General features: G+C 38.0%; 2 protein-coding genes across 2 annotated transcripts; both read right to left on the bottom strand.

Moving 5' to 3' along the window:
* Positions 1-211: 211 nt before the first annotated feature.
* On the bottom strand, positions 212-12,693 carry brox (BRO1 domain and CAAX motif containing). Its single transcript, XM_034699973.1, has 13 exons — positions 12,565-12,693; positions 11,967-12,089; positions 11,678-11,784; positions 11,074-11,170; positions 10,519-10,614; positions 10,316-10,388; positions 9,918-10,023; positions 7,661-7,750; positions 6,247-6,332; positions 6,077-6,158; positions 4,026-4,176; positions 1,852-2,011; positions 212-1,763 (listed from the first exon to the last, which is right to left on the bottom strand). Exons 2-13 carry the CDS (start codon positions 12,065-12,067, stop codon positions 1,680-1,682), a joined length of 1,233 nt encoding a protein of 410 aa, XP_034555864.1. The 5' UTR covers positions 12,068-12,089; positions 12,565-12,693; the 3' UTR covers positions 212-1,679.
* A 775-nt stretch (positions 12,694-13,468) lies between these two features.
* LOC117824667 (alpha-1,6-mannosyl-glycoprotein 2-beta-N-acetylglucosaminyltransferase) lies at positions 13,469-16,928 on the bottom strand. The gene is made up of 2 exons (XM_034700219.1): positions 16,775-16,928; positions 13,469-16,666 (listed from the first exon to the last, which is right to left on the bottom strand). Exon 2 carries the CDS (start codon positions 16,391-16,393, stop codon positions 15,137-15,139), a length of 1,257 nt encoding a protein of 418 aa, XP_034556110.1. The 5' UTR covers positions 16,394-16,666; positions 16,775-16,928; the 3' UTR covers positions 13,469-15,136.
* Positions 16,929-17,682: the final 754 nt, after the last annotated feature.

Below are 17,682 nucleotides of genomic sequence, written 5' to 3'. Positions count from 1 at the left end.
ACCAAAAACGACTTCCTGTTTGAGAGAGAAGTTGAGAGAAGAAGAAGAGTTGATTTCATGGCTACCTCAATAGCACTCAAAAACAGTGTTCCAGAAGGAAACAACACAGGAGTAAAAATGAGCTACAGGAGTGTACAACACGGTACTGATGATATGACACAAGCTTTCAATTAATTTAAGCCTTGGAAAGGATAAAGGACTTGCATTGGCCTATCTTCTGCAATGTTTAATTTGCTCTCTGAGGCAAAATGAACAATGGTTTAACAACTTGTACAACATTTTCCAATTATAAACCCATTTAATTTCTTGCACAAGTGAACAAAAAGAGTATATCCCAAATGTTCTATGATATATTTAGTGAGAAATGTACGTTCTCCTACTGTTCATTAGTTGGCCCAGGTAAGCTTAATACACATGTAGGCGCATATACAAGTACAGGTGAGCAGTATGACAGTTGACACAGTTTTCAGCGATTGATAGTCATGCTACCGAACATGACTTTTTTTTCAGAGAGCAGGATTTTGACAATATAAGAAATATCTTTAAGTAAAATCTGTAAATAGTTGGAGCCGCTTTTCAGCAGCATAACAATTGATTAGCTTCCAACCCCCAGAGTCTGATTGTGCTCATTCCCCAAGAACGGTCCTCAAGAAGAGCATAACACTCGGTGTATGTTGAGTAAGTACATCATGTATTGAATACAGAACTCCGAAGTGACTTGAGTTACAAAGAATTGTTTACAATCTTAGTGTATTTAGCTTTCGACTACAGCATGAAAATTGATAGAAATAAATGAATAACAACTACTGTCGGGAATATATATCACAGAATCCTTTGAAATAAAAACAAATGATTCAGCCTTATCTACTGATGTGTTTTCTTAAATGAAGTGTATTACTGAAAAAATATATATACATTAGAGATGTACAAAAAGAACTACAGCTGAAAACATCATGTTTTATAAATCAGCTGTTGATAGTAAACTGCTACAGTTGACACCTCAGCTGTACCAGCAATAAAACATCCCATCTCTGTATTTTGTTTGTCTACTGTTGAATCGATTAAAACCGTCCGATAACTTTGATCTGACCCGGTGTGTGGTTCCAGTTTTATCATCCAAAAGTATGTTTTCAACATGTTTCCATCCTTGATGTTTGCATCCTAGTCTCTGAAGTGTCAGAAATCAAATAAAAACAATCATTTTATAATCATTTCAGATGTGGTACTGCATCTGTTTTTTGGAATAAATAATATTTCAGGGAAATGTGTTGACATTATTTCAATCACCTATAATCTGGTTAAGAGATAATAGTTTCCAGGTTTGAAACACTGACAAATGCACCTTAAGGAAACTACTCTCCATAAAGTTCATTAATAATCTCTCTAATTAAATGGCCTTATTGAAAGTAATTCATTCATATACATGTATATAGAAGATCTTTCCATCTCTAAAACAGTTTAACTTTATGAAAAGCCGTTGAGATAATGTGGCGGGATGGGTTTAGATGCAAGGATAATTGTTGTAATACCTTTGTACTATACAGACATTTCAGCATAAATGTAAAACAGCAAGGATTAACATTACAAAAAAAAGGAGTGTACATGAAACAAAATATGGATGCCATCATTCCAATAGATGTTGTTGCGGCGTAAGGCTGAAAGAGGACTCCATGGGGATCTTAGGACACAACACAGCCCGTGTCCTTCTGAGGCTTTAAATCTGGCTCCTTCATGGGTTTCACCTCCTCCTCCTTTGCTTTGGCCTGCAGGGTGAGATCAACAATAACAAGTTTTAATAATAAGGACTTTTACATACAGTCAAATTTCAGGCTTTGAAATAAACTGTAGTACTTTGTCGTTTTTGGCGCCCTTGGTCAGATCAAAAGTAGCGTAGACTTCAGGAGTGCACTGCTCGCTGAGGGGCGGGAGCTCAAAGGAGACGGGCTCAGCCAGGCCATAACTCGCTTTCAACTCGAGCTGAGGGGCCTCTGCAGGGACCTTGTGGAAGTATCTGAAGATAAACACCAAAAGTTTTAATTTAAGACCAGCAGAGTTAGGAAAACAGTGTTTAAAAAGATGTCCACGTTTTAGTCAAACTAATCATGTTATACTTTGGTTTAGTGAAATGTCACAAAGGCTATACTCTACAATTTAATCTGTTTAACCAAATATAGCAGCACGAAATACACAAAAAAATTATGTATATTTGTTTGCATTCTTAATGAAGCAGTTAGTGAAATACTCAATATAATTCAATGTGAAAATGAATGAACTAATGACCTATTGCAAAAGATATCTGCGAGCAAAAAAGCATTGTTGGGGACTGTTATTTTAACATACTGCTGTAGATGTAAACACACAGACAGTTTACATTGTGTTAAAAGTCTAAGTGATAAAATGATCAGATCTGAAAGAGAACCAAGTCTATTACTTTGTCTTCTAGTTGTCAGGGTAAAAGGTTTTAAAACATTGTTTCATTTTATGTTTACATGAGAGCAGGAGGCACACCGTTTTGTATATTTGCCTGCAATCCTGACATTGAACACCAGGTGGAGCTAAGCTTCTGTGAGCAAAAAGCAAAGCTCCTTGTTACTGAAGCCAGGTGTGAAGAAAAGCAATGGTGCAAAAACATTTCTGGATTGGGTTCGAGCTGATCTGTTTAGCGTTTAATTAATGAATCATTGGAATCCTGGTATAATAAGTGCTGTGCAGAAGTGAATTGTTGTATCCTTAATGGAGGAGCCCATGGACTTGTTTATTGCTGCCACCAGAACACACGGCCAAACCATTTCAGTTGCTTGATTTGACTCCATTAAGTTTGATTTAATGGTCACTACAAACTCTGTTGCAGTTCTCAATCTCAGTCATGAGTGTAACCACTGCAACAAAACAAATTTGACTTCATGAGATTCTTTTTTCACGTTTGAACTTAAAAATCCATGGACTGTATAAATAATGGACGGAGTATCTGAAGCGCTGTTTTGAAGCAAATCGGTGGCGGCAGCCATATTGGAAATTCTGAACTCAGCACAACTGCTGTCCAGGGAGTGTGACATAAAGCGTTGGGCTTTGAGCCTCCTAGCCAACAGCTACAGTGTTTCCCGCCTGTCAATCAGGTCAGCTGTGCCTCTCATAATAGAAAACTAGTCATCTAAATATCTTTGAAATTGCGCGTTGTAAAAAAATGTAACCCCCGTATAGTGTGTGCCGATCGAGAAATGAGCTATCCAGACTACACTCGTTTTTTGTACCAGGCTGTAAACATGTTTATTTCTGCTGTAAAGATTGTTTTTTTTTTTTATTTGTGTGTATGTGGTTTCCGCTACTTCCGGAGCCTCAAGCAGATCCTCGGAGAACTGCAGTTTTTAGCACTTCCGCATTGGACTCATATTTTTAGACAGGCGATTGCCGCTTGGTAAAAACCTAAATGGTTTCTAAAACTTGAAAAAATCAAATATACTCTTAGAGGAAACACTGATAAGTTATTTTTCACAAATGGCATCCCTTTATGTCATACTTTAAAGATCTACAGGCTCTGCCACACTGAGAGGTGTCTTATTTTTCTTTCATCTCTACAGTAATTCTGCATTTGTATTTGTTAATTTGCACTACTGAGCTGAGCTGGAGAGGTAAGGGTTAACTTTCTAAGTCCCAAGTGTTTTTGTATTATAAATGTTCTGTGATTATGTATCTATAGACCTGTACGAGTTTGTAAGTATGACAATGCACTTGTATGCACCTTATTTCTCCTGACAAGAGGATCATTTTCCCAGTCTCATTTTTATGAATGTTTTGTTTTTTTACATTTAAAGAAAAATGTTAAAAATCCAAACACATGTCAATTGTAATGGATTTGAATTTTGTTAAATAAATATAACTGGAAAAAAAAAAAAGGATTCCACTGACATATGACTGTTCTGGATGCAAATGTTTCTGTGGCAGAAAAACAATGGAATACACAGAGTCTGAGTCATCATGCATGCGTGTGATGTACATACGCACGTTTCTGCCTAAAAATAACTTACATAAAGCCATTTTCTCTCTGGCATTTCTCCAGAGTGTTCTTAATGAGGCCACCCAGTTTGAGAAAGAACAGCTGCTCTGATGGTTTAGCTGTGGTGCCCGGGCCTTTTGTCTGACGATACTCTTTGCAAAGTGCCTCAGCATGGGAGTAACCTAAACACAGAAGACCTTACGTTAGTATGAAAATAAATATGAAAGGTAGAGAAGGCAACCACAATTATTAGAAGAAGTGTTGACAAATTTATGAATGTACTGTATTGTCTAAATGCACTGTCAGTCAAAGTATTCAACCATAAACCTTTGAGTCCCAGTCATGACTTACAATGGAGTTAATGAGAATGTGGACACTGCATTGTAATAGTTTCAATTGACGCTGGCCATTAACAGCTTATTATTATAAACAGTCTTTGAAATGAGATGAGTCATTTCTGGGATGGATATCAGGTGTTTGCTCTGTGCCTCATCCCTTCCTTCTCCAGGTTTGTGATTTTTTCTCACTTCAAGTTTTTATATGAGATACTTTGTGTTTTACCTGAGCCACCATCCACATCTCAAGGGGCATGACATTCACTGCCTCAGTTATTGGAGCCTAGACAATAGTTTTTTTAAACAAAGACTCCTAAGGAAGCACTTTGGTAGAGAGAACCTGGACACTACCTTTTCCATTTCTGTAGTGAAATTGTTCTGTTGTTGACACATTCACATCTCTACTTTTTTCTCCCTCTCATCTCGGCCAACATATATCTTTATATTGCAAAGAGAAAATGTGCTATTTGACACTGCTAGCATACACATAAAAAATACGTCTGATTCACTAACAAAAATAGAGGGGACAAGAACTAAATTGGCCACAGCACTTACATCATTAATTTGAAGGCAATGCTGGAGGCACACTTGTTGTGTTATAGTCATGATTTCACTGCAATTCATTCATTCGTTGTAATTGCTACAGCTGTTCATCTGTCTCCCCGTTTTTTAATCACCTACAGATACACTACCAGTCACAAGTTTGGAAACACCTTCTCATTCGATGGTTTGTATTTATTTTAATTATTTTAAAGACTGTAGATTAATACTGAAGACATCAAAACTATGAAAGAACATATATGGAATTATTGAATGAACAAAAAAGTGTTAAACAAAGCAGAATATGTTTTATATTTTAGATTCTGTAAAGTACCCCCCTTAAGCCTTGATGCGAGCTTTGCACACTCTTGATATTCTCTCAGTCTGCTTCATGAAGTGGTCTCCTGGAATGGTTTCTAATGAACATGAGCCTTGTCAAGAGTTCATTTGTAGAATGACTTGCCTTCTTAATGTGTTTGAGACCATCAGTTGTGTTGTTCAGAGGTAGGGTTAGTACACAATGGATAGCCCTATTTGACTACTGTTGTTATCCATATTATAGCAAAACCAGATTATTTCATAGTTTTGATGTCTTCAGTATTAATCTACAATGTTGAAAATAATTAAAATCAATAAAAACCATTGAATGAGAAGGTGTGCCCAAACTTTTGACTGGTAGTGTATGCTTGAGTTTTGTAGCTCTGAAATGAGCGATACATAAATAAGTTTAACTTAATGCGGCTGTTCCAAAGTGCAATGAGTAACATTGTAGTATTGGTTGGCCTGGGGCACCATTGGCTGTTTAAACGCGTGCCCCAGGAGGCTGTAATTGCAGCAGCAGCCAAAGGTTTGACTCCCAGCTACCAACCATGTGCTGCATGTCTTCCTCCACTATCTGCTCCCCACATTCCCTGTCTCTCTTCAGTGGTTCTATAAAATAAAGGCAAAAATGCCCAAAAATATAACTTAAAAAAAAAAAAAGAACAGTTTGCTCTCTGTCATGGATTTTATAATCGGCAGTGGTGGAAAGCACCATGAGATAACTCCAGTTATTATTTGGCTCTTTTAGGAAAGTTACATTGTCTGTATGTGGCTCAGAGTAACTCAAAGAAAACTGAACATAAACAAACAGTATAAACACAAACAATTTTAACTATTTGGTTCATGGTTGAAAAACATTACATGAAGAAGTTGAAAATATACGTACACTTTTCTGCCTCCTGGAGGGATCGTATCGCTTCACCACATTTGTCACTCGCCAGCAGAGTCTGTCCATGATAGCAGTATGCCTACAAATAGAGTTACGGACTAAAGTCAGGAGCCTCTTTATTGATGAGTGCACTGTGAACTGGTACAGGATATGCAGCATCAACTTACATAAGCCATGTAAAAGTGCTGCTTCAGCTGAAGATATTTCCTCCATTTGCTACTGCACTCTGGCTCCAAGGTGTTCAGTGTGTGGTCTGCAGACAGGAAACAATGGAGAGTCATATTTTCTCAGAGACCTGTTGTGTCACCTGAGCAATCACTTGATGACTGGCCTGATGAGATGTCATTACTATAGCATTGAAGTGACTTGAGAGAGGCAAAGGGCAACGAAACTGTTGAGGCTTCTGAGATTCTTTTTAGATCACAGAGTACTTGAGGAATAGTTCAAAATGTAGAAGTAGGACTGAATGAGGTGAAATTTAAGAGCACTGATTTCTGTAGATCATTTCCAGTGGCACACCAGAGAGCAATGATTAAACCATGTTAATGCACACCCAACCCAACCCCCAAACATCATTAATAACAATCAATAAGAATTCCAGCTGTGTGATAGTATGCATATCTGCAGAGTTCATGCTCTCTGCGTTTTCTGATTTTTGTCATTTTATTGGTTCTGCTTTTATTGGTTCTGCTTTTGTGCTGTGGTTTTAAGGTCACAGCCGACAGTCTGCAGGTCAGGACTTATAAACATGTAGGGACCATCCCTCTACTCTACTCTCTGTCTGAAACACATTCAATTAAGTGTGAATTTTTGTGTTGAGTTCTTAATGAAACACTGAAGGGTTTCAGTATTTTTCAACCTGTACATAGCAGTGTAGTGGCTGTGAAGGACTGCTGAGCACAGAGATACACGGCAGGCAGGAAGAAGCACAATATAAAAACAAACACAATCCAGCATCTTTTACTGGTCATGTGTGCAGAAGTAAGGAAGTGTTTATAAAGTTCTTCAGAGAGTAACCTCTGTGAAAAACAGAAACAGGATGCTATTTTCTGGTTGATTTAACACTCTGTCTTCTTCACTTGTGCTCTCTCTCTCTTTACTTAATCTCTGTGGCTAGTGACCGCCACTGCTCTCTCTGTCCTTTGCTCGTGGCAGCTTGGGATTGAAAATATAGTAGATCTGGGTGTTTTTTTATATGTTTCAGAGCCATTTGATACTATTAAACGTAAAAATAAAAGCAGTTTTAAAGCGTATGGTTTGCAGTGAGCTGCAGACAGAATAGCACGTCTGTGTTTAGTCCGCAAATAGTGCAAATTGTCTGATCAGCCAGGAGGCCAATAAATGCCACTTGCAAAAAGTAATGTAACTTTGTTTTCTGTAGTTTCAAGGGACGACAATACTGCCATTAGCTAAAGCTGCTTGGGGTTAATAATTGGAGTTGTGGATAATTCTGCAGGCTGAATGTACACACAAAATTTACACAAAACATTACATAATTTCTATAAATGAATAAACATAAATGGTTAAATGTGATGAGCACTGTAAATCTTCAGACATTTTCAAAGAAGTCAAAATACTGACCAGCTTTCTGATAGAAGTTTGCAGTCTCGAACGACAGCGCTGCGATGAGTGTGGCATTGTGCTTCAGTTCAATAGCCCTCGCAATGGTCACTGAAAAAACATAAAAGAGAGACAGAGAGATGTAAAAACTATGATGTGAATACAAAGTAACACAACTTGTGGTGATTTGAAAATAACTGATGTGGTCAAATGAAAGAATCTGCTGTCAGGAAACACACATCTCAAATTTCCTTTGAAGGGAGAAGTCCTGATTAGTTATCCTGTGTACTGTCAGATGTCAAATACACTAAAATGGAGAATTAAAGTGGCCCATTTCAAATGTTTCTATGTTTTCAGAAATCAGGAGTGCACAATTTAACCGTTGAGTGTTGGAAAGGTACACTGCAGGTCCTTTGATGTCAAGCGAATGAGCCGTAAGTCCATTGTTGCTTCTCACTATGAAACCAGAACTATCCAGTTTACCTCGAATACTCTACAACAAAAGTCATCTGGTGTCATATAACCATCAGCAGATCACATAGTTAACTGACTGTAATGCATGCAGAGTCTGCCTGTAACCTCCCTGTTAGTAAACACACGACACAGCAGCTTTCATTTACATGGTCGGTGAAGTGGTCAAAGCAAACAGTTGTATTCCCATTATCAGTGCCTTGTGGTCCAAGTGTTGGTTAACACTGCAGTTACTCACGTGGCCTGTTGTGTGTGTAGTGTTGCATCCGTTAAATGCAGTGCAATTTGGAGGTTACTATCAGGGGGTAGTAACCATAGACTGTAAAAATAATGGACGTAGTATCAGTGATGTCACCCATCTGTTCCTGAGCGCTGTTTTGAAGCTAATCATCAGCGGGAGCCATATTGGAAATACTGAACTCAACCAATTTTAGTGTGAGGTAAGGAGGCAGGGTTTGAGCGTCCTCGCTAACAGCTACAGTGTCCCTGCCTGTCAGTCAAGTCAGTCATGTCCTTATATAGGCAAAACTCGTAATCTTAATGACCGTGGCGTTAGAAAAAAATCCACCCCCCGTACAGTGTGTGCCGTTAGAGAAATTAGCTCTTCAGGCCAAAGTTGTTTTTTGAACCAGGCTGTAAACATGTTTATTTCTGCTGTAAAGATCGTCTTTTTTTAATTGTTGTGTATGTGATTTCCGGTACTTCCAGAGCCAGCCTCAAGCGGACGCTCGATGAACTGCAGTTTAGAACACTTCCACATGGGCTTCATATTTTGAGACTGGAGGTTGTTGCTTGGCAGTAACACATAATTAAGATACTTTCACAGGAAAGGGTACACATATTGAACAATATTAGAAATGGTTAATGTCATATAAGTAACATAACTGTGACCCTCAAATCTATTTATAAATATTAAAACCTACTTCTCCACCTTTTGTCTTATCACATTTTTAAGCAGGTGCCAGAGTGTCTGTCAGAGGGCTGAACAAAGCGTGGTTTACATAGAGCTGGATTTCACTTAGTTTGAAGAAAACTGACTTTAAGTCCAAGGTAATGAGATTATGATTGTCCATTTGTAAAATAGACATAAACACTGGGTTTATCTGGTGTATTTTTTTAAATAGCAATTCATTTTGCAGAAAGACGAGATTTTGCAATCTCAGATTTTGATAATATTGTGGAGGCCCTATTGGAAATATTCTGTTGGATAGTACTCCACTATTACCTTATACAGCCATCAATATTTAGATCACTACTTCATGTGATAACATAGAGGGTTATTTTATTTCAATGTATATAGGCATTCTGCCAGGGGTTTATATTTGTACAAACATAATAAGTGTTCGTATGAGTATGTCCCTCAGACGACCACTTTCAGAAAGGTGGTTCAACAAACTCTGAGTCTGACCCTCAGGTAGCATACTGAGGTTTCAGATCAGCTGATTTGAGTTGGTTCACTTAACTCTAAATAAGTTATCTCTGAGTTGAGCACGTTTCAGAAGAAAAAAAATCACCACTGGTGCAGCAGAAAGAGAGATAGGAACAGCATTGGAGAAAGTTGCTGCTTGAGTCTAAGCGTAAGTTTGAATATAGTCTAATTTTTCCATATTGAATTACACTGATAATATTACAGGAGAAATGGTGGTGGAATGGCATTGAACCTAAAGTTTATTTTTGTTCAGGTGCAATCCGAGAGGAGAGAAGCAAACTTGATCTACCGTTTAAGTATCTAACCGATATCCGATATCAGCATCAGACTGGTGCATCCATGTCGTAATTGCATTGTTCAGACTTAGAGCCACTGTACCTTCTTGTGCCTCTGCTTGACACTGGATGATGTACGCATCAATCACTCTGGGTTCCAGGTCTCGACCCTTTTCAGCTGGGGTGATGAGACGAGGGATGTGGACCTCCTGTAGCAAACATGAAGGGAATTTGTTGTTTTTAGTCACATGTTAAATAACATATTTGTTGTTATTACTGATAAAATAATCTAGTTTTCCTTGTTTTTGGGACAATATATCAATCTATATGAGGATGTGTGCTCCAGCAAGAAGGGAACGGTCTTTGGAAACATCCCCAAGTCAAAGTTCTTATATTTTAGATCTCAGGGTTTTCATGAATTACCATCACATGACCAAGGTTTTTCTTCTATTCCTGCAGCTGTAGAATAACGTAAGGAAAGGTTGTGTCTGTGCAGCTCACCTTGAGATTTTTGAATATACCAGCAGCAACTTTAAGGCTCCGATGAACATCTTTCGCTTCAGCCTCACTGACACTATTAAACAAGCAAACATGACATAAACATATATTCTCTTCAGTCACAAAACAATGGGTAATGGGTGAAGCAAACATATATGCCAGTTGTCACATGAATTAGCATTAGTTAACAGGCCAAAATAACTTACTTTTCTTTTCCGGCTAGTCTTGAGGCAAACTTGGTGTACCACACGGCTACATTGAAGGCCATGGAGACCAGTTCAAAGACTGCATCTTGCTGGGCACTGTGATGAGAGCATGTAGTTAAACTGGTATCTGCATGCAAATCCCTTTTATGCTAAGAAAATATACAGCTAGCTCACAACACATGAAGGTTTTGGAGATCGTGATCAGAACAACTTTGTCTGTCTTGTAAGATTTTGTTGATAAATGAGCTTCATGAGCTGTCAGGAGGGCTTTCGCACAATATTAAACACAACAGCACAATATACTGCACTAAAAATATAGATGTTTCATTTGCAGAGGTTAAGTTTAAACAAATTGAATAACAGTGTGGATTTTTCATGTTGTTCAAGTTTTTCATGTTCCCTTCTACCCAGAAACTATCACCCAATAGTCAAAAAAGGAAATAGCACATTTCTCTTAGGCTCTTCTCGTAGCTATAATCCATCTATTTGCCATGCTTCAATTAAAACTAATTAAAATGCTGTGACTTATGAGATAACTGAACAGATTTTATTCACCTTGGTGTGTTTCCTTGTAAGGTGTCAGTCCATTTGAAGTTCTGGATGAATCTCATCTTGTTTTCCTGTGTTGTTCCATCCAAGGACGAGATAAATCCTATTGAATCATAAAAAATAGCAGCTGTAAATGTACGAGGCAAAATTAAAATAACATATCAGTTAATCTAAAACAGCGGCAACAGAGGCAGGATCCCTGCTGAGAGATTAGGTCAGCTTTAAGTCATATCAAATTAGGAAATGCTGTAGATCTCTTATTTGGGCTCCACATTCCTCTTGTATTTCAGCTAACAAACCCTACTTAAGAACTAATATTAGGGTATAAATATAGAGAAATAATTAAAAGGCAGTAACGCTCATCCCGCCTGAAAATGACAAAAAATAACACATAAGAGGGAGAAAAGGAGAAGATGAAATAAAAGATAGGAACCCATACATAACACTTCTGGACAGAGCAGTAATTTCTGCTTACATGAATGGATTTTTTGTTAATTTGAATCATCTAAGTAACATAACAAATGGTGCTGGCTGATCCAACTGTGGTATAAACTCTAACAAAATGAAGATTAGTAGATATTTTTGCTAAATGGCTGAAATGTAAACGTACCTTGAAGGAGAGAGAAGTATGTATCTGTGGCATTTTTCATTGTTTCTGAGTTGCAGGTGACATCAGTAAACATTTCCAGCAGCCTTGCCCTGGTTGTCCTCAGGTCACTGAATGTGTCATACAAAAGAAAACAGGTTTTCTGTGACAGAGTTCAGAGTGGTTATATCAGACCATTGGCATATGTTTGATCCCAGCTGACTGTGGTCAAATAACATAGCTTACAGTGATGAAGATGTAAGGTGATATTTAATACACTGTTTATGTGTTTTTTGCTGAAGATGTTACATACTTGCAGATCTTGTTGGCAGATGGACTTCCTGCTACTCCATAGAAATTAAAGGACACAGGAGCTGTAGCCTTCAGGGGATTTCTGTGAAACCAATGTGCCATCCTGGGTGTGAGGAGGACACACCTAGATAGGATGGAAAACACAGGATGACAAGAAGATGGGGAATTACTTTTTTTACTTTAGCACATTGTGTAAGCAGTAGAGTCAGTGACAAACCTGACTTCGTTTTTCAAATGAAATCTTGAAATGTATCCAGCTGTTAGCAAGCATGTGTCATCTGCTAACGTCATGTTATCGATACTTTAGAGTCAACTTGCTAGCACTCTTAAAAGACACACTTTATGTATACAGATAGTTACCAACATTAAACATCGAGTCATTTTTTTTCTTAACTTTGATCTATTTTTATCATTTGACTTATATTTCTCCATCTGTTGTTGACAGAAGTACATTACGTAAGCTACGAAGCAGAAGCTAGCAGCGACAGCCACAGTAACACACGCAAACATGGTTTAATTAAACCAATATCGCGACTGACTCGCGATACATTTAACAAGTTGATTTGGAAAGTTGTGATAACACGTTATAAAGTGTTTACCTGTCGTTTGGACGCTGTAGATGGTGACTAAATAGTCCTTACAGAAACGGACACCGAAACGAATTGCTTCCGGAAATAAACAACGGAGCAGAAACTGACCAATAGGAGCTCAGGGTTCAGTCATGTGACGTGTCCGGAAATCATCACAGATCCTGGATCAGCAGCTCGTTAGTTTGTGGTTCCAGCACGAGTCTTCTTAAAAAATCAAACAGCTGTCAGTTCAGTCACTCATTTTATGATTGGAGTAAGTGGTTTAATCTCACTATTTCCGTAATCTAATACGAGTTACGTAATCTGTTTTTGTAAATGTTCTGTTTGTCAGAAAAATAATATTGTTTTGTAAACAATGTAGATTTAACCCTCTGGACTCCATGCCATATTTTGATATATTTGGTCTGCCTGGTCTCTCTGTATAATAAAGTAATTATAACCTGAACCCTTTTAGGTACAAACAAGTTATGGATATCTATTTCTTCAGGACAACTTGGGCTCTAACAATATAAATATTTGAATGCTGACAAATCAAATATTGCCATTTATATCACAATTAGAATCTTATATTTTTGTATATACAACTCACAAACAAATCAGCAATCAATAGTAATACAAACTCCTGATCATAGTTCCCTCAAGTCATGGCTATCAGAAAATAAAGAACAACAACATGTAAACAACACTCAACAAAAAATATTTACATTTAAAAAAAAAAAAATCCAGAAGTTTTAAGCCCCTTTTACAGTTATTTATGCAATTCTTTGATTTTAAGATATTTGATTATTTCATCTATGGGTACAGTGCATGCACCAATTAATTAAGACTAATGAATATGAAATTATAAGCAACTTTGACTGCATTGTGTGATGAGATTTACATTTCAGATTATATAATTAGACAATAAAAACTCTTCCTTTTTCATTTCTCCCTTTTATTTTTCCAAACACTTTGTGAACACTGAATAGTTTTTTAAATGACTGAGAGAAACAAAAAAAAAAAACATTCAGTCGGCAACTGTGCACCTCACAAAGAAAACTCATACAGACATTAGAGGAAGTCATCCAAATATGTACATCTTCATGTATTTCACTGTCATTTACATAGGCTGGTCCCGAGGGATGTATTTTGCCTTTCAAAATAAAGAACTGATTTCATTCTCATCAAAATCATTGAGTATATATTTTGCAGTAACCTCCATGAGGCTCAGTAAGGTGCACCTGCCTTATCTTAGGCCACTTTTACCCGCTACAAGGAAGACACCAAAGTGATTCATCATCTCACCTGACTGAGAATCAAGACTTTGTGATACATTCACAATCTACTTTCCCTTAACATTGCATGGATATGGACACTACCAACACACATCAGGAAAACCACAAGTCCCCAGCATTTACACGTTTGTGAACATTGATATCAGTGCACCATTATAATATGTATATCTTACACTACATTAAAGGCACAGAGGAACAATAAGAAGGCACTTTTGGTCAGCTTTAAGGCGATAATAGCATCAAAATGCTAGTGGTAGTTCTGTCATTTTTCACACTGTAAAAATAAGTAAGTACAGTTGCATTTGGATATCATTATGAAGCTTTCAAGAATTAAATGAACATTATAAAATAGAAATGTTCCCTGTTGATACAATTTAAAAGCTCTTTAGTGAGTTTTCATTTAGTTCTGGTAAACTGAGGGGTCAGAGATGACCCTGGTTTTGTAGAACTACAAGTCTTTAACATGGTTCCAAAGGGTCAATTTGCCTCTATCAGAAAGTAAATAAAACAGAAAAAAAACCAATATTATGCCAGTTTGCATGGTTGCAAACAGAGCTAGATACAGTAAGAGTAGAGGACCATTTAATCTCATTGTGTCAGGTGACCAAACCTCAGAAAAGGCCTCAGGTTATAACTAACAGAATCTGACAGGTTACATTCAGTATCATAATTTCTGTTGTATGAATTCTTAACCTGCATCTTTCTGAATTTAAAATAGTCACGCATTGATTAAAGCTCTAAGTCAGTACATTGTATGTGCTATCTAGTTGTAGCATACCACAATTTATCATAAAAAGCAATAATAAACATATTGCAGCAAAAAGGTTTAAAAATCAACTCAACCCATTAATTCACATATTGAACTAGTTTGTAAAAAATCTTGTATGGAATTCTATGTTAAGGAACTGTAGAGTGGGTACGCCCTCCCTTTTACATTTTCCTATATTGTCCCTTTGTCATGATATTAAACTAACATTTTGGCATTTGAGAAACTGACAAACTTGATTAGTTGTAATTAAACATCATTACAAAGCTTACATGCATTTCACACAGCAACAAGGATCAAGATCTTTGGCGAGTCTTTGGTGAATTAAAACAAAAAACTTAACAAACAAACTTAAGTATGTTGTGTTTAAATATGCTTGAATTTGATTTGGTCCTGTTTCCTGGAAGACCTCACTGAAAAGAGTTCATTAATAACACAAAGTGTCTCCAGCCTCTGAAACCCTGAAAAGCTGTGAGTGAACGGAAAATTAGCAGAATACCCATACAGGTTTTACTCTTAATTCTTAAAGAAAAGTTGTATCTTAAAGGCGTTTGGCATAATCATTGCACAGACTATGGTCTCGAACATCTCCCCATCCTCCATTCTTCATATGTGCCTTGTGCTCCACTGCGTCTGCACTATCAAGAACCAGAGACTGAGGGAAGAGGCCGTGCTTGACCAATTGAAGATTCTCTTCAACTTTCTGAGACGCCCATTCCGGCCTGCAGTTTTCCTTTTGGTGGAGGCCACAGTCTCCAGTGTGGAGAACCCTAGAGCCCTGTGCCACAAGCACCTTGAGGGGCTTTGATATGCAGGTTCCAGAGATGTGCTGCATAGTCCAATCCCAGTTGTAGTCATCGTAAGTGCAGAACTCTTTGGTACAGCCCATCAGTTTGTAGTAAACTTCCTTGGATATGGCCATGCCTATGTTGTGCTTGGTGGACATCCACCCAGTTGTCATCACTTTATTTGATAGTCTGGTAAAATCATTGAGGCTATTATGGTTACCCACAGCTAGAATGTCACAGTCAGGGCAGCTGTTCTTCTTGAACTCTGCCATTGATCTATAGAAATGGAAAAAGTCAGGTAGGATGTAGTTGTCCTCCTCCAGAAAAATGACATAGCCGTTGTATCCCTGCAATGCCTGCACTCGCTCCCATACAAAGTGCATTTTCCACCACCAGTGGTGTTTGGTTTGAGTGATGGAAGCCTCCCTGTAGTGTCCATAGGAGTCAGGGTGTTCTGCATTGATGCATCCTATTTTGAGGGCATTGTCCTTGGGTATGTCTCGAGGGCAGTCTCGTGGATCCTGCCCAGGAAACTCATTGGGATACAGCTGAGTACTGAAAGGGAAATAAATCTGCAGTACTTTGCAAAAAGTAATACCTTGCACAATGGCGTCTATTTGCTCTGTAAAATAGTCATGGCTGAAGATGAGGAGGAAGCTGTGGACCTCAGCAGCTTTCTCCAGTGACTTGATGAGTAACCTGAGATATTCAGGCCTGTTGTGGACCTGCACAACCAGCACAAGTTCGGGCTCTCCTGGAAACTTATCAGCATTGTAAACACACTGCTTGTAATTGGAACTGTAAATAGACTCAGTCAGTTCCGTCAGTGACCCAAAGTTTAACTTCATCCTCTCACCTGGATGCAAAGGCTGATTTGCATGGACAGAGTTAGGTTCACTGTTTTCCTTTACGGGATATAAAAACACACGTGTAGAAAACAGCAGAGCAAAAACTACAAAGGAAACACCCAGCAGGACGAGCAGATTCTTCCTGAGCAACCGAAACCTCATTTTCTCAGGGTGAAAACAGACTAAGGATCACAAAAGCAGTGGTTTTCATTCACCCTCGCGTGTGCGTCCACATAGTAAACTTGTCATCCACAAAGTTTCCTTGTGCGGTAAAAATCCAACTCTTCAGTGTCGATGGCAAGACGTCGCGTCACGTGTGTCTTCAACAAAATGTCACACACACTTTGACAGTTTCTGTTCCCTCGCGTGACCGTCTTTCCACTTCAAAACCGTGTCATTTGGCAATCTGTTGCTTCCGCCGCTTGTTTTCGCCACCTGAAGAAAAAGCAGAGCAAAGTGACGTTTTACGCATAAAGACAAGAAATGAATTTACGCAGAGTGAAAAGCAAGAGAATTCACTGCGGATTGCTCAAATTAGCTTACCATAAAGTAGGTGTTATAAGTTAGCACGTTCATTCCAGGAAGCGTATGATTGGACTATCATACATGTTGGGCACAACTTATTGACTGCTGACGTGTACAACCCAGCCAACGGGGGAGAGACTTAGACCGCGCTCAACGAATCATTGTCTACCTATAGTTGTGTAATAGGAGAAGGACAGAGCAGGCACCCTTTCAATTTATGGCTGCAGAGGATTTATGTTTCAAAATAAACTTATGGCAACAAAGTAGAATAAATGTTTCTATTTTTTTTTTTTTTACAATCAACAGTGGTTAATCTTACATTACTATAATACGCGTAAAAATCGTTCCAGGCTACATCTTCGCTTGTATCCTCATGTGTATTAGGTTTTTCTGTTTTGGTCTACAGCTATCTTGTTTCTGTTAGTGTCTCTGAGTGTTTTCTGTTTTTGGTATAGGAGCTGCTCAGCCTACAGCACAGAGACAAAATCCCCTACCTGTTCAGGTTTGACGGGTTAAATTGAAGTCCTTCTTGTTGCTATAATCCTCACTTCAAACAATGAAAGGGTGTGGGGCATAGTACGCGAAACTAAAAGACTGAAAAACTTGATACCCCTAATAGAGCTAGAATTAAGAGATGGTAGTATCAGGATCAGATTGGAAACTTGCTTCAACAGTTATGCAGAAATCCGAAAGATACAATAATATTAATTACGTGCTGACTCTATAAATTAGTTTCCATTGACTTTTCTACTAAAATAAAAATGCTCATGCTAATACAATAGATGAGAAAATCCCTTTACTCTTAATTGCAAAAGAAAATGAGGACCTATGTAACTGAAATACATAAATGTACTTTTTATGTTACGCAAAACTACTATTTCCAAGCTCTAAGTTAATAAAAAAGGACACAAAAACACTTTTTTAAC

Source organism: Notolabrus celidotus, chromosome 13 (assembly GCF_009762535.1).
Source record: "Notolabrus celidotus isolate fNotCel1 chromosome 13, fNotCel1.pri, whole genome shotgun sequence".
NCBI classification, from domain to species: Eukaryota; Metazoa; Chordata; class Actinopteri; order Labriformes; family Labridae; genus Notolabrus; species Notolabrus celidotus.
The sequence above is the reverse complement of the archived record's forward strand: the minus strand, read 5'-3'. Positions and strand labels throughout refer to the sequence as shown.

Bases quoted from the DNA above. Each gene is read 5' to 3' on its own strand.
- brox (XM_034699973.1), bottom strand. From the start codon at position 12,067: ATGGCACATTGGTTTCACAGAAATCCCCTGAAGGCTACAGCTCCTGTG. The intron at 11,785-11,966 runs GTATGTAACATC...TGACACATTCAG, and splicing joins TCTGCCAACAAGATCTGCAA to TGACCTGAGGACAACCAGGG. The intron at 10,615-11,073 runs GTGAATAAAATC...CTCTCATCACAG, and splicing joins TTACAAGGAAACACACCAAG to TGCCCAGCAAGATGCAGTCT.
- LOC117824667 (XM_034700219.1), bottom strand. From the start codon at position 16,393: ATGAGGTTTCGGTTGCTCAGGAAGAATCTGCTCGTCCTGCTGGGTGTT.